The sequence below is a fragment of the Pelodiscus sinensis genome, chromosome 7 (assembly GCF_049634645.1).
Source record: "Pelodiscus sinensis isolate JC-2024 chromosome 7, ASM4963464v1, whole genome shotgun sequence".
NCBI classification, from domain to species: Eukaryota; Metazoa; Chordata; order Testudines; family Trionychidae; genus Pelodiscus; species Pelodiscus sinensis.
Genome location: NC_134717.1, coordinates 10,685,449 through 10,701,244, shown reverse-complemented (window position 1 = coordinate 10,701,244; position 15,796 = coordinate 10,685,449). Strand labels below are relative to the sequence as shown.

The following is a 15,796-nucleotide window of genomic DNA, read 5'->3' as shown; positions in this document are numbered from 1 at the left end:
ACTTTTTGTTCCTTTAAAGAGCTGCCAAGAGAAGACTGTATTTTTAGACCTTTTCTTTTAGTTTTAAAGAAAAAAGAAGAGTTGTTGAAAGCAATGTTATTATGCAGCTGTTTTTAAGCTAAGACTAGGGCAAAGTATCTATTCTGGAGATGTTCAGAGAGCAAAAAGACAACAAATTCACTCCCAGCTAAGAAGCAGTTCAATCCAGCTTTCTGTAACATTAATTTTCATTTTATAAAATTTCTTAGCAACACTACATCCACTGGAAACAAGCCTAAAAGTTCAGAAAAATTGGAGATTACTCATAAGAAAACCACGGAATTGTTTTTAATTATATCTTTAAATAATTCTTAAACTGTAAATGCATCCCTTTTCTATTTTTCCATGTGGAAGTATACCTAGTAGAAGATTAACAGCCCTGCAGAGAGACTGATGTCTAAACACTCTGGTGCTACTTGGTGTTTCTGAAACATGACAGCACGATGGAAGGGGGTTAGTGTGTGCAACCCTTACTCACACAGATGAGCGCTTCCTCAGAATAATAGCCTGATTGAAGCCAAGGATTTATTTTCACATGAGTAAGTGCCCAGTAGGATGAGTAATGTCTCTACATTCTGGCCCAGTATAAAAGGAAAATACAAAATCAAGAGAAATCTATCAATTCTATGGCAGAAGTAATAAATACCTCATTTTATATTTGTGCTGGACTTTCTCTTGACACCACTAGCTGCCTTCTGAGGCAAATACTAGTTTCTAGTTCTTTTCTTCTCTGACACTGACATTATTAGCAAATAAAATCTCAAGTAAGCATCTTTATCTGGAAGAAATCCTGTAATTTAAATAAACGTATTTGTAAACAAAGCTAATTATACTTATCTCAAAAGACCAAACCATGGCTCTGATGTTGCAAATGGATATGTATGTATCAGGCCCGGGCAAAATACAGCCCGCGGGCCAGATCCAGCCCACCAAGCCACTAGATCCAGCCTGCGGAAGCAGTGGGAGCCCCAGACACACTCCCCAGCTTGCTCCACAGCCCCGCGCGCCATGCAGAAACGTGGTTGCAGGGCTCTGTTTCTGTTTTAAAACTGGAGGGGAGGGGGGAAGTTTTAGGAGCTGCCCTGTCCCCAGCACATTCCCATTGTTCAGTTTTGCCAGAAACCGGCCAATGGGAGCTGCTTGCTGGAATAACAGGCAGCTAAGAAGAATCACATACCCTCTCCTGGGCTCAGTTATCATGAAGCACATGGCCAGACAGGCAGGCTGGGAAACATTTTAAGCTCTGCAGGCAGGCAGGCTAGTTTGGCAGCTGGCAAGTAAGTCTCTTGGTCACAGCCTGCTTCTGGCACCCCAGCCCTTTTCTGCCCCAACTCTTTGCACCCCCCACTCAACATACCCAAACCCTCTGTCCCCCTCTTACACCCATACCTTCTCCCTGGTCTAGCACCCAATCTCCTGCCCCAGATCACAATCCCTTCCTACCCTAGGTCACATCTCAAACCCCTGCACTCCAGTCCCCTGCTCTATGTCACAACTGTCTGCTTCATCCCAACTCCCTCCCAGACTCCAGTCTCCCTCTTGCATCCCAGTCCCTTACCCCAAGCTCCCTTCTGCACCCAACCTCCATCTCAGACCCCACATCTCCATTAATATTATGGAAGAGTGCTGCCTGCGACCACTTTCCAAAATCTTGGAATGGCCCTCCCATCAAAAATTATTGCCCACCCCTGGTATGGATAGATTATTGCATACCCGATTGATTGGGGAGGCATATGCATACAAGGGTCCATTGATATGGATCTATCTGCTGGATATGTTCCCCTTCCAGGCTAAAACATAGTGCCTAAGGAAAACAGGATTCAGTTGTAACCTTTGCCAGCACACCAACAGAAGCATCTCTTTCATGTAGCTCATTACAGAATCTACTGAAACAATGAGAAGCAAGATTCCTCTACATTAGAAAAACTTAAAAGAAAATAAATGGTTCTGCATCAACTTAGAGACTAATAAAAATGTAGATGGGATCATGAGCTTTCATAGGCAGAACTCGCTTCTTTGGATGAATGGAATAAGGAGTCCAGGGTATAAATAAATAGCAGAAAAAGAGAGAGGAGGGGGAGAAGGAAAAAAATAGGAAAAAAATCTTGTCAATTAGAATGTCTGTGCTTAAATGAGGCTAATAGAGTGGGCTGTAAGTATGTGGTACTTAGCTTTTTATGTCATGAGGGTGTGGAATGTAGCAGCCCATCCAGGTCAGGTCTATGTTCAAACACTGACTACAGGTGTCAAACTTGTAAACGAAGCCAAGTTCCACGGCTTGTGTCTCCAGCTGGTTTTTGAAATTGCTTTGTAATAGTAAAGTCACTTTTAGATCCGGAGTACCCGGGCAAGTTAAAATGTTCTCCAACAGGTTTCTGTGTGTTACCACTTCGAATATCTCTATCCATTAATCCTTTGTCATAGAGATTGTCCAGTTTAACCAATATACATGGCAGAGGGGCATTGCTAGCACTTAATGGCATAGATCACATTAGTTGATGTGCAGTTGTATGAGCCTCTGATGTGGTGGCTTATGTGGTTAGGTCCTGAAATGATGTCACTTGTGTAGATGTGAAGACAGAGTTGGCACAGGAGTTGATTGCAGGGGTGGATTCTTGGGTGAGTATGATGAAGGTGTGCTGCGTGGTTCCTGGAAAGAATTTGTTTCAGGTTAGGGGGTTGTCTACAGGCGAGGACTGGCCTGTCCCTCAAGACCTGTGAGTAAAGGATTATTTTCCAGGATAGGTTGTAGATTGTTAATGATGTGCTGGAGAGGTTTAAGTTGTGGGCTGTAGGTGATGACCAGTGGTGTTCTGTTGTTTTGTTTGTTGGACCTATCTTGAAGAAGCTGATACCTGGGTACTCATCTGGCTCTGTCAATCACTTCACCTGCTTGGGTATTTAAGTTTTAAGAATGCCTGATAGAGATCCTGTAGATGTTTGTCTCTGTGGGATTGGAGTAAATCTGGTTGTATCTTAGGGCCTGGCTGTAAACACATGATTGGGAAATTTGTCTTGGATGGAAGCTAGAGGCATGTAGGTAAGTGTAACGGTTGGTAGGTTTCTGATATTAGGTGATGGAAATTTAGCCGTTGTTTAATTATATTGTAGCGTTAAGGAAGTAGATCTCTTGTGTGGACTGGTCCAGGCTAAGGTTGATGGTGGGGTGAAAGTTGTAGAAATCCCTGTGGAATTTTTCAAAGGTCTCCTTGCTATAGGTCCATATGATGAAAATGTCGTCAATGTAGTGTAAGTAGAGTAAGGATGCTAGGTGATGAGTGCTGAGGAAATGTTGTTTGACGTAAGCCATAAAGATGATGGCATATTGTGGGGCCATGTGGGTACCCATAGCTATGCCACTGACTTGAAGATATAAATTGTCCCCAAACTGGAAATAGTTGTGGGTGATGACAAAGTCACAGAGCTCAGTAACCAGGTGTGCAATGGTGGTGCTGCAGGACCATTAGTTTTTTTTAATTTTTTTCAGTTACTAACTAACATGGCTGCCCCTCTGAGACCTGCAGTGCACTCTCTCCCTCCTCTTCTCTCCTATCCGGCCCCATTGCCCCAAAGGCAGAAATATCTTAGGAATGGTTTGGAACCACCAACCTCTGTCATAATATGTATCACACATGCTATACTGCTTTCTGGGTTCTGCATGGCTGTGTCTATATTGGCACCCTTTTCCGGAACAGGGATGCTAATGAGACAAGTCGGAATTGCAAATGCCGCGGGGGATTTAAATATCCCCCGCGGCATTTGCATGAACATGGCTGCCACCTTTTTCTGGCTCGGGGCTTTGCCGGAGAAAAGCGCCAGTCTAGACGGGATCTTTCGGAAAATAAAGCCTTTTCCGGAAGATCCCTTATTCCTGATTTTAAGAGGAATAAGGGATCTTCCGGAAAAGGCTTTATTTTCCGAAAGATCCCGTCTAGACTGGCGCTTTTCTCCGGCAAAGCCCCGAGCCGGAAAAAAGCGGCAGCCATGTTCATGCAAATGCCGCGGGGGATATTTAAATCCCCCGTGGCATTTGCAATTCCGACTTGTCTCATTAGCAACCCTTTTCTGGAAAAGGGTGCCAATGTAGACACAGCCCATATGTCTTCCTTCATTTTGTTAATTTCTGAAAGTTAGAAAATTTAACACTATAATATGAGGTTTATCTGGAATTTATTAATCTGTGAAGGTGTTTCTATTATGAAAACTTCAACTGAGACTCTATCTGGAATTTTTGAGGAGATTATAAAATATTGTACCAACAATGATTACCATGTCTGAGCTATCTCCACAACAGAATCCTGGTTGAGAAAAACAAAAACAAAAAAACCAAAACCAAAACCAAAACCAAACAAACTCAGATTAGCTGCAAACATGAAAACTTTCACAGCAAAAAAACTTCCGGAACCCCAAAAGACTAGCAAAAACAGCTAGTACACATTACTTCTGCAGAAAGAAAATTCTTTGCACATTCAGATAAATATGAACATCTGAAAATGAGACTAGTAAATCCATCTGCAGAAACTTCTGTCTAAAAACTATCTATTTTATTGTGTAAATGAATCCCATGGCCTGGAGTATAACAGAAAATCATGTAACATAGCTGTTCATGCTCCAGGCTTGCATATGACATCTAACAAGAAAATCTCCAGCCATTTAAAACATGGGTTATTATGTAAATGTCAAGCACATTCACTCATTGGGCTTGATATTAACTACCACGTGAAAGGAAGGAGCACAAAAAGACAGAGAAGAGAACCTCAAAGCAGTATTTGTCAGCTGAAGGAAGAAAGTCACAACCAGCAACTAAAGGCAGACCATCACTTGTAAGCAGAGTAGATTTGAGCCTAAAAAGGAAAGGAGGCATCAGCTAAAGGCAGACTTCAAGTGTTTCCTTGTTAAGAAATTATCAAAATGTGTTATTTCTCAGAAGATATACTCCAGAACTCAGCTTAAAGGAAAAAAGAAATCTTTTGGAGATGCCCTACCTTTATGAATTCTGATAGCAAGACAGAATGGAATTAAAATCTATGGTTATTACTATAGAGTAGACTCCTGCACTTAGGATGGAAGAATCCCATGAATTGCCACAGGGTGGGGACCAACTGGGTAAGAAGCAGTACTGCAGAAAAGGATTTAAGGATGATAGTGGATGAGAAGCTGGATATGAGTCAACAGTGTATCCTTGTTGCCAGCAAGGCTAACAGCATATTAGTAAGCTGCATAGTAAGAGCATTATTATTCATCTCTGTTTGGTACGTCTGAGGTCACATATGGAGCATTGCATCCAGTTTTAACACACACACACACACACACACACACACACACGGGAGTGGAGAAAGTGGAGAGAGTACAGTGCAGGCCAATGAAAATTATTAGTATCAGAGGGGTAGCTGTGTTATAGTCTGTATCTGCAAAAACAAAGATGCAAAAGCATTTGATGAAGTGGTCTTTGCCTACGAAAGCTTATGCCCAAATAAATGTGTTAGTCTGCAGAAGAGAAGATGAGAGATTTGATAGCAGCCTTCAATTATCTGAAGTGGGGTTCCAAAGAGAATGAAACTAGGTTATTCTCAGTAGTGGCAGATGACAGAACAAGAAGCAATGGCCTCAAGTTTCAGCGGGGAATGTCTAAAGATAACAGGAACAATTATTTCACTAGGAGGGTGGTAAAACACTGCAATGGGTTGCCTTAGGAGGTGGTGGAATCTCCATCTCTAGAAGTTTTTAAGGCCAGGCTTGACAAAGCTCTGGCTGCAATGATTTAGTTGAGGTTGTTCCTGCTTTGAGCAGGAGGTTGGACTAGAGGATATTCTGAGGTCTCTTCCAACTCTAACCTTCTATGATTTTACCACAGTATTAAATAATAGTAAGGAAAATAATTATTTTATTGAGTTTGATTAGTCATAAGAACGGCCATACTGGGTCAGACCAAAGATCCATTTAGCCCACTATCTTGTCTGCTGACAGTGGCCAATACCAGATGTCCCAGACGGAGGGATCTCAACAGGAAATCCTCACGTGATCCCTCCCCTGTCACCCACTTCCAGAGAAACAGAGGCTAGGGACACCATTCCTACCCATCCTGGCTAATAGCCTTTGATGGACCTAACCTCCAAGAATCTATCTAGCTCTTTTTTGAACCTTGTTAAAGTTCTAGCCTTCACTGCATACTCTGGCAAGGAGTTCCACAGGTTGACTGTGTGTTGAGTGAAGAAAAACTTCCTTTTGTTTGTTTTAAATCTGCTGCCTATTAATTTCATTTGGTGACCCCTAGTTCTTATATTGTGGGAACAAGTAAATAACTTTTCCTTATTCACTTTTTCCATACCAGTCATGATTTTATAGACCTCTATCATAACCCCCCTTAGTCTCTTTTCTAAGCTGAAAAGAGTCCTTTGTTCTTACATATTATAGTCTGGCATAGAGCTATATTATGTACAGGCAGTCCCCGAGTTACGTGGATCCGACTTATGTCGGATCCGCAGTTACGAATGGGGTTTGCTTCGCTGCCGGCGTCCTCAGAGGCTTTGCTCCCCGTCTTACTGGTCTGCTGGTCTCCAGCAGACCAGGGAGACATGGAGCAAAGCCGCGGAGGACCCGGGCGGCGGGACCGCGGTGCGTCTCAGTCCGCCACCCACGTCTCCCTGGTCTGCTGGGGGGGAGGCGCAGCTAGTACACTGCCCCCCCCCCAGCAGACCAGGCTTTTCTCCAGACGCCTGTGGTAGAGCAGCTGGGGCGCTGCCGGTTGGTCCCGCAGCGCCGCTCTGGGCGCCACTGGACCAACCCGGCATTACCCCTGCTGCTCTGCCCCAGACGTCCTGATTCAGCCGCTGCTGAAACTGACCAGCGCTGACCTCAGGAAGCCCGGGGCAGAGTTGCTCTGCCCCGGGCTTCCTGGAATCAGCCGCTGATCAGTTTCAGCAGCAGCTGACTTGGGGACGCCTGGGGTTCTTAAGTTGAATCTGTATGTAAGTTGGAACTGGCGTCCAGATTCAGCCTGTTGAAACTGATCAGAGGCTGATTCCAGGAAGACCAGGGCAGAGCAACTTTGCCTCAGGCTTCCTGTAGTCAGCCGCTGGTCAGTTTCAGCAGCGGCTGAATCTGGACGCCAGTTCCAACTTACATACAGATTCAACTTAACAGCAAACCTACAGTCCCTATCTTGTACGTAACCCGGGGACTGCCTGTATATCAGGGTGGGCAATAGGGATGTTAACAGATAATCAGTTAATGGGTGATTCTTAATGGGTAATGGTTAACCAGTACCTCAGAAGCCAGCCAGCAGTCCTGTGTGGGTGCCGGAAGTGGGGGGCCACACCACCCTGGCTGTGGTAGGTGGGTGGGGGGCTGAGCTGGAGCAGATCTTAATGTTTTGATGTTAAACAGTTAAACTTAATATTTAGCCAGTTAACTAATGAAATGGGATTTTACATTCCTAGTAGGTAATAATTTTTGATGGGGGGGCCACTCCAAGATTTTTGGTAAGTGGTCATTGTTGTGCTTTTCTGTGGAGAAGGTATGGCGTGGGGATGGAGTTTAGGTGCAGAAGGGAACTCGAGGTGGAGTATTGGGGTGCAAGAGAGGGGGTGGGATCTGAGAGGAAGTGTGGGTGAAGGAAGGTGTTGTGACCTTGGGTACGGGATTGGGGTGCAGGGTCCAGGAAGGAATATGGGTGCAGGAGAGGATTCTGGCCTGGGGAAGGAGTGTAGGAGGAAGTGCAAGATCTGGAAGGGAGTTGTGACCTGAGGAATGTGTGCAGAGGGTTTGGGTGATGACCTGGGGCAGGGAGTTAAGGGGTAGGAGAGGGGGTAAGGTGCCAGATGCAGGCCCTGGCTGGGAGGTGCTTACTTAGGCCCAGCAGGACTCTCAGGAAGGCTCCAGCCAATGGAAGTTGAGATGATTGGGCAGGGGTGGGGACACCTTGCAAAATCTCCCCATTTGTCGGTATATGGTGCAGGAAGGCACATGAAGCAGCCACCTGCTCTGAGTGACTTAGGGCTGCATACATACATAAATATTTCATTATCATCACTAGTCTCCTTCCCACAATAATGCTAAATGTATCCATAGAACAGAAATAGTCCTAGCAGCTGCACTTCAGTGCAGACAACAAGGCAGTAAGGCAGTGCATTTCTGTACCAATGCACCTTACCTATGACTGGAAAGGATCATATGCAGGAGAAAAAAGAGTCTTCATTAGGTCCTAAGCTTTTCTTCATACAATACAACAAAGAAATTGATTTGTGTCAATTACAGTACTAGTGGTGGTACTAGTCATTTAGATACTTGTACACTAGAAAAGAGACTGAGCAGCCATCAGACAACACTTTATTTTAGTAGTTACCACCTGGTTGTAGACCATTTGCTATGTCAATGTAACTCACCTGCTCAGCCTTCTGGTGAAATACAGCTGACATGGCTAGGATGGTACTACGCTCATCCAGAGCTGCAGCAAAGCTCTTCCATTCTTGATCCAGCTGGGTAGAGATTTGTTTAATTTGCTGGGAAGCATAATGGCCTGCCTCGGAAAGCCTGGATGCAACTGACATGATCCGATTGATGTTGACATAGGCATTCTGAAAATTAGAGAAAACATCCATGAATAAACAGAAGGGAGAAACAGCCATCCTGCTCCTTCATTACAAATTCAAAACATCATCAGCTGGAAGGATGCAGAGGAGCTGGGGTGAGAACAATCAAGCAGCCTTTTAATATGCATGAGTTGTAGTTTGTAGACATACTACGTTTCATTCTAAAAATAAATCCTCCAGGAATATTTTAGCACATCTACTCCAAAAACTCCACATCCATTCCCTCTTTCACACACATTTTATTTATTTAGGGAAAATCCTCTGCCATGCCTGAGAACTGTTACCCAATTAGCTTCTTCTTATTTCCCTTGTTCTTGGTATTTCAGATATATTCATTCACAATTCTTGGTGTCAATTATAATTGCAGAAATGATTACTTTAAAAGAGGGCACCTTAAAAGAGGGGTGCATTGTTAAGGGATGGCCTAATACAGGCAGTCCCCGGGTTACGTACAAGATAGGGACTGTAGGTTTGTTCTTAAGTTGAATCTGTATGTAAGTCGGAACTGGCATCCAGATTCAGCCGCTGCTGAAACTGATCAGTTTCAACAGCGGCTGAATCTGGACACCAGTTCCGACTTACATACAGATTCAACTTAAGAACCCCAGGCGTCCCCAAGTCAGCTGCTGCTGAAACTGATCAGCAGCTGATTCCAGGAAGCCCCGGGCAGAGCAACTCTGCCTCGGGCTTCCTGTAGTCAGCCGCTGGTCAGTTTCAGCAGCGGCTAACTTGGGGATGCCTGGGGCAGAGCAGCTCGGGTGCTGCTGGGTTGGTCCAGTAGCGCGACCACTCCTCGGCGCTACTGGACCAACCCAGCAGCACCCCAACTGCTCTGCCCCAGGCGTCCTGATTCAGCCGCTGCTGAAACTGGTCAGCAGCGGCTGAATCAGGACGCCTGGGGCAGAGCAGCTGGGGTGCTGCCAGGTTGGTCCAGTAGCGCCAAGGAGCGGTGCTGCGGGACCAACCGGCAGCCCCCCACCTGCTCTACCACAGGCCCCGGGCTTTGCTCCACGTCTCCCTGGTCTGCTGGGGGGGGCACTAGCTGCGTCTCCCCCCCCCCCCCAGCAGACCAGGGAGACGCTGAGCAAAGCCGCGGAGGATCCGGGCCGGACCCGTGGTGCTTCCAGATCAGCTGGAAGCGCCGCGGGTCCGGCCCCGGGTCCTCCGCCGCTTTGCTCAGCGTCTCCGTCGTCTGCAGACCAGGGCGACGCTGAGCAAAGCGGCGGAAGACACGGGCCGGACCCGCGGCACTTCCAGATCAGCGCCGCGGGTCCGGCCCGGGTCCTCCGCCGCTTTGCTCCCCGTCTCCCTGGTCTGCTGGCTCCCCCAGCAGACCAGGGAGACGGGGAGCAGTTTTTCTCGCCCCGGAGGAGGCGGGTGGCGGGACCAGGCGTCCCGCCGCTCCAGTCCTCCGGGGTGAGAAAATCCCCGTTCGTAACTGCAGATCCGACATAAGTCGGATCCGCGTAACTCGGGGACTGCCTGTACAATTATTTATGGAGCAGTCCTATATAATTCTGTATGGATTATAAAATATTTTACAGAAATTTAAGAAAATATGTGGAAATTGCAATAAAAATGACATAGTTTACAGAAAACTATATTTTCTATAGATTTTTAAACCATCCCATAGCAGGAATAACATTTTTAATTCCATTCTAAATGTAGAAGAGTTCAAAAGATTTATTAAAAGCTTTGCATTTTCTTTTTGTTTGATGGGAATTTTCCATCGGGGCTGTACTCAGACTTCAAGCTCTGGAGATACACTTTGTTAACAAATGGAATTGCAAAAAGATGTTGCACTGCAGCATGGTACCCCAATGTTTCATTGCAAAACAGGCCTCATAACAGAATCACAGCAACAATATAATATATCGGTGCTGCCAACCCAGTGCCCCATGTCCTGTAACCCAGTCCTGGGCCATGACCCTAACTTTGGGAATCACAGTAATATACTGACTCACCATCAAAATACAAGTGTCAGGATACTGGATAGCAATAGCATTATGGCTTTCTGGAACTTCACCCCATGCAATCACCTCTGGTTCCTTCTATTCCTCCTGGGAGTCCCAGCAACTTACAACTCTACCAGTACTCAGTATTCTCCAGCTTTCTTAACAGAGGTGGGCATATGTGACTAATTTAGCCCGCAGACTGGAAGTTGTTTTGGGAACTCCAGTCAGATCTGAAAAATCTATGAAAGCCCCAGGATGACCATCTGCAGTCTAATAAATCCACAACTGGCAGGAATGTAAATTTAATTTCTGGGTCACAAAATCATGACTGACTGATACAAGGGCTTAATATTAACAAAATAGCTTTAGATCCTGACCCTGCAATCACTTGAGGTCATGCATGACTCTATGTATGGCTACGTCTACACTACAGGGTTTTTGCGCAAAACCAGCTGTTTTTGCGCAAAAACCCGTGGAGTGTCCACACCTCAAGCGCGTTTTTGCGCAAGAAAATTTACAGTAGAACGGCAGAACAGAGGGCTTTTTGTGGTACAGATATACCTCTTTTTACGAGGAATAATTCCTTTTTGCACAGGAGCACAGGTGCTCTGCTGTCCATTCTGTTAATAGCAATCAGAGCTTTCTTGCGCAAGAGCATCCATGCAGTATGGACACTCTCTCGCGGAAAAGTGCATCACTTTTGCGATGTGCTTTTGTAGTGTGGACATGATTTTGTGCAACAAGTTTTAGCGGAAGATCTCTTCCATAAAAAGCTTCTTGCGCAAAAAGCCTGCAGCGTAGATGTAGCCTATCTGAGCAGCCCCATTGACCTCAATGGAACTATTCGCATGCCTAAAATTAAGCACACACGTAAGTGTTTACAGGATCAGGGCCTTGGTGTGGTACATACATATAACTTTAATATGAATACACAGCATGCATAGGCATTTGACAATCCAAATCAGCTAATAATATCATTTGTGGCCAGTTATATACAGCCAAGCTGTGCAGCATATAGTAATATGGAACCAGAATGGCATGCAGTTTCCATTATAAGCCTTATTTTTTCTCTCTCTTTTTGCTGCTCTTTTAGTTTTGGATTGTACATTTTGTTTGGCTAGAAAATATCAGGTTAATTCTAAAGGCTAAGGAGATTGAATCATTTAGTGGTGCAATTGGAAGAAAATTGGTAAAATTGCCATGATTGGGAATTCTGACTTTCGTCCCCTGTGGAATATGTCTTTGGGTCCCTTTACCTCACATGGCGTAATTTGCCAGAACAGTGAGGCTTATGGCAAAAGGACTTCTAAATATGCAAGATTTTCTTCTGGAAAATCGTCATGGCTATGCGCCAGTCAAGATCAGCTTTCAGATTAGTTAAATCATACTTTCAGCAGATGTAAATCAGCACAGGACCATTGTAATGAATAGGTCTATGCCATTTGCAACAGCTAAAGATCTGAAACTTTGATTTTTTTTTTAAAGACTGGAAAGGCAGTGCAGCAGGTTGGATTTCATGTGAAAGAATAAACCTTTCCTACCAAACTTGGTTTTATTTCCCTGTAGAATTATATCAGTTCTTGTAACGTAATGATCATGACTCAATGGAAGGAAAACAACTGTGAATTCTTTGGTTTCCGCTAACTACAGTATATAAATATATTAAATAGCAGAGAGGGGAAAAGGTAAGATTGATTGAGACAAAGCAGATGTTCCTAATATCTGGTTTTCCAGTTAGGGGAGATTTATGTATTTTTATATCTGTCTATCTCTTTAGATGAGGATTTTTATTAACAAAACTGGAAGAGTACCAACATGTTCCACAACTCGCCAGATATCTTCCACAACTCGCCTCGCTCCACCAGGGAGAAGAGATTGACTCTTGGACTTATCAGTCCTTTACTGCCCAGTGGATTCTAAGGGTGCATCTACACAGCAGGGCTTAACTCGAAATAAACTATGCAAACTGAGCTACATCAATTGCATAGGTTATTTCAAAATAGTTTCTTTAGAAATATGGAGCATCTACACAGCACTAATTTCAAAATAGAGCACCCTTCCTCCAACTTTCCTTACTTCTCCTACAATGAGGGTTACAGAAGTCAGAGTAAGAAGTCCTCCAGCTTGACAATATTTTGAAATAACTGACAGCCGTGTAGACACGGATTAAGTTATTTTGAAATAACGCTAGTTATTTCGAAATAATGTTGCTGTGTAGATGTACCCAAAGTGCTGCCAAGCGACAGTGGGTCTCAGTAGCTTGCCCTGTCATTCTCTACATCAGGACTGCATCAAGGGTCATATTACTCCAAAGAAAACAGCTGCGGGCCTCAAGCAGGGATGCTCTCCCAAAAAATACCAGTTATTTTACACGGCTAAAAATTTTTGTTGAGAAAACAAAACAAAACAAAAAAACCCCCCAAAAATCCACCACCCTGCCCTTTGCTGTCTTCCACTTTCTCCTGACCTGCTCCCCTCCCACACCTGGCTTCTGCCTTTTTGAATCTGGTGGTCGCTGGCTGTGACGTCACGATGTCATCCTGGCATCTGCCTGCGTCCTGCCCTCTGGCTCATGCTCCGCCTCCTGCCCCGCCTCCTTGCGCCAGAGCTGCACGCAGGCAGCCTGGCGGTGAAAATCGTCATGCTTCCCCCTCTCCAGCCGGCGGATCGGATGGGGCCACGCCACCCGTAGTTGTCATGGGCTGCACAGTGAGCCCCTGCAGGCCGCATGCAGGCCGTGAGCCATATGTCATGCAGGCCTGCTCTACATAGTAAACAAGGTTGGCAGAGATCCAGGATATTCTGTAAGAGTTTCTTAGGCAGGCCCCATAAGCCCAACTGAACAGGCAGAGAGAGGGAGAAAGTTAGAGAGAGAAATTGAAACTAAGATGTTCAAAATACTTTTTAAAAGGACTTCAATGGCATTTCTCTATATAGCAATGTCATATTGTTAAAGTCCTATATATCAAGCGCTGAATATCACATTTGTATGTGTGTCCTTTCTCAATGTTATAAAGCTTCAATTTCTAGCACAGCAGGGACACGTCCATGAATGATATTTATATGGCCAGAAGCACAGAGAGTAAGCACCATGGCCAAGGCAGCACAGGAAGTCTTTGGCAGAGCAGGAAATTAAATACCTGTCATCTGAGTCCCAGGCTCACACCCTAAGCACTGGCCCATTCTTCACCATGTCAGATGATAAGCCTGTCACTGGTGCAGTACTGAATACTGCTCAACCAGGACCCATGATCGGGTGGTGTTGGGAGGGGGAATTCTGTAGTTGCAGGATGTTACTTCTCTGTGTTTAAAGTAACTATAGAATATTCTGACCCCCCAGCACATCCCTGTCAAAAATCCTGGCTGGGCATTTTCAGTACTGGAATAAAATGAGACACAGATTTCAACTACCAGAACCCAACTGCCAAAATATTACAGAGCTATCCCTTTTGGAATTATTCCTGTTCAAAAAAGTATAAATTGAGATGTTCAATACTATTCTTATAGGAACCTTTTGATCCTAGCAGGAAGTAAATAGATTGACAAATACAATGTCTGAGACTACTTTTCCTTTGAGTTTGCAAATTCACTGCTACAAACAAGCTCATGGAGGCCCTCATTTTAAAAATACTTCAGGCCCCCATTCCTCTCACCCAGCAGAGGTTTCCCCACATGGAATTACACGATGCCCTTGATTTATGGCCATATATGGTAATACGTAGGTCACACAATGTGAAAACAATATATTATTGTCTAGAAGTGAGGGGGAAATGTCACAATTGACAGTTTTTTTGGGGAGACATTAGGCTATAACCAAGCTTTGGTTAAAGTATTTCCTGCATCACTTGAAACCTTACAGTTTATGGATATCTGCAGACTTTCCTGAAGCCTTTATAAGAATGAAAGGAAATGACTTCTCTATAGTAGGTTTTTCCCTAAACTTTGGAAACTTCCAGGCAAACCAGGTGTTTTTTTTAAGAGCTCACACCAGTGGCAAAAAGTTCCCCATAATTGTAAAGGAACTGACCTAATGAGGTCACCATCTGTATAATGACATGCAAGAGTTCTCCTTGAGAACTCGGGGTTATATTTTGCTGGCAGCCAAGAACGTGTGACTTGAAGAGCAGAATATACCACCTCAATGCCAAAGATTCCTGTGTATACCCTGCTGGCTCCCAGTTTTAGTTTCTTCTGTTTCTGCTACTTGCACAAATATTTGGCCTTGATCTTCAATGCCAGCAATAGACCAAGTTCTATCTATATGCATGATCATATCTGTGATTTCCAACACAAACTAAGACGAGCCTGCAATAATGTAGTCTCACTTGAGGAAACTGTAGGGTTGCCAGGCATCTGGTTTTTGACCAAAATGCCCAGTCAAAAAGGGACCCTGGCAGTTCCAATCAATACCACTGACTAAGGCGCTAACCACTGCCTGGCTCTACATGGCTCCATGGAAGCTGCCAGCATGTCCCTTTGGCTTCTAGGTGTAGGGGTGGCCACGGGTGGTCCCTGCTCTGAGCATCAGCTCCACAGCTCCTATTGGCTGGGAAACATGGTTACTAGGCACTGTGTCATCTGAGCCACCTGTCTGCTCCCCCACTTACAAACCAGAGGGACATGTTACTGCTTCTGGGAGCCAATCAAGTTAAGCACCACCTGGAGCCTGCACCAGACATACTCCAACACCTCAACCTTCTGCCTCATCCCCAAGCCCTCTCCCAGACTCCGAATTCCTCAATCCCAGCCCAGAGGTCCCTTCCACACCTCAAACCTCTACTTCCCAGCCCCATGCCAGAGTCCACAACCCTAGTTCAGAGACCATACCCCTCCCTCATCCCAACCTCATGCCTTATCCTGAAGCCTGTCCCACCCTAAGAACTTCTAAACTCCAACCCAAAGCCCTCTCCTGCACCACTCCCCGCCCCCCCCCCCCCCCCGCACTTTCCCCCAACATTCTCAGCTGGAACCCTGACCACCTCTCACACCCCAAAGATGTGTCCCATCCTGGTAACAATGAACAAGTGAGCGAGGGTAAGGGAGAGCACGTAAAGGAGGGAATGGGGACGGGATAAGTGGGAGCAGAGCCTCAGGGAAGGGACAGGATAGGAGGTGGGGCAATGGTGTTTAGTTTTTTTCTAAATAGAAAGTGGACTCAGATGTGGAATGAGTTTCCATGGGGTATAATAACTAATCCAGTTTGATCATCTT

At 45.1% G+C, this 15,796-nt stretch overlaps 1 protein-coding gene across 7 annotated transcripts in view; it reads right to left on the bottom strand.

Moving 5' to 3' along the window:
- The window catches only part of KALRN (kalirin RhoGEF kinase), a 790,448-nt gene that overhangs the window by 412,053 nt on the left and 362,599 nt on the right, over positions 1-15,796 (bottom strand). For all 7 annotated transcript variants that reach the window (XM_075933149.1, XM_075933142.1, XM_075933143.1 and 4 more), the window contains exon 7: positions 8,424-8,615. In XM_075933149.1, the coding sequence (XP_075789264.1) occupies positions 8,424-8,615 (192 nt within the window). The remainder of the gene's footprint in view (positions 1-8,423; positions 8,616-15,796) is intronic.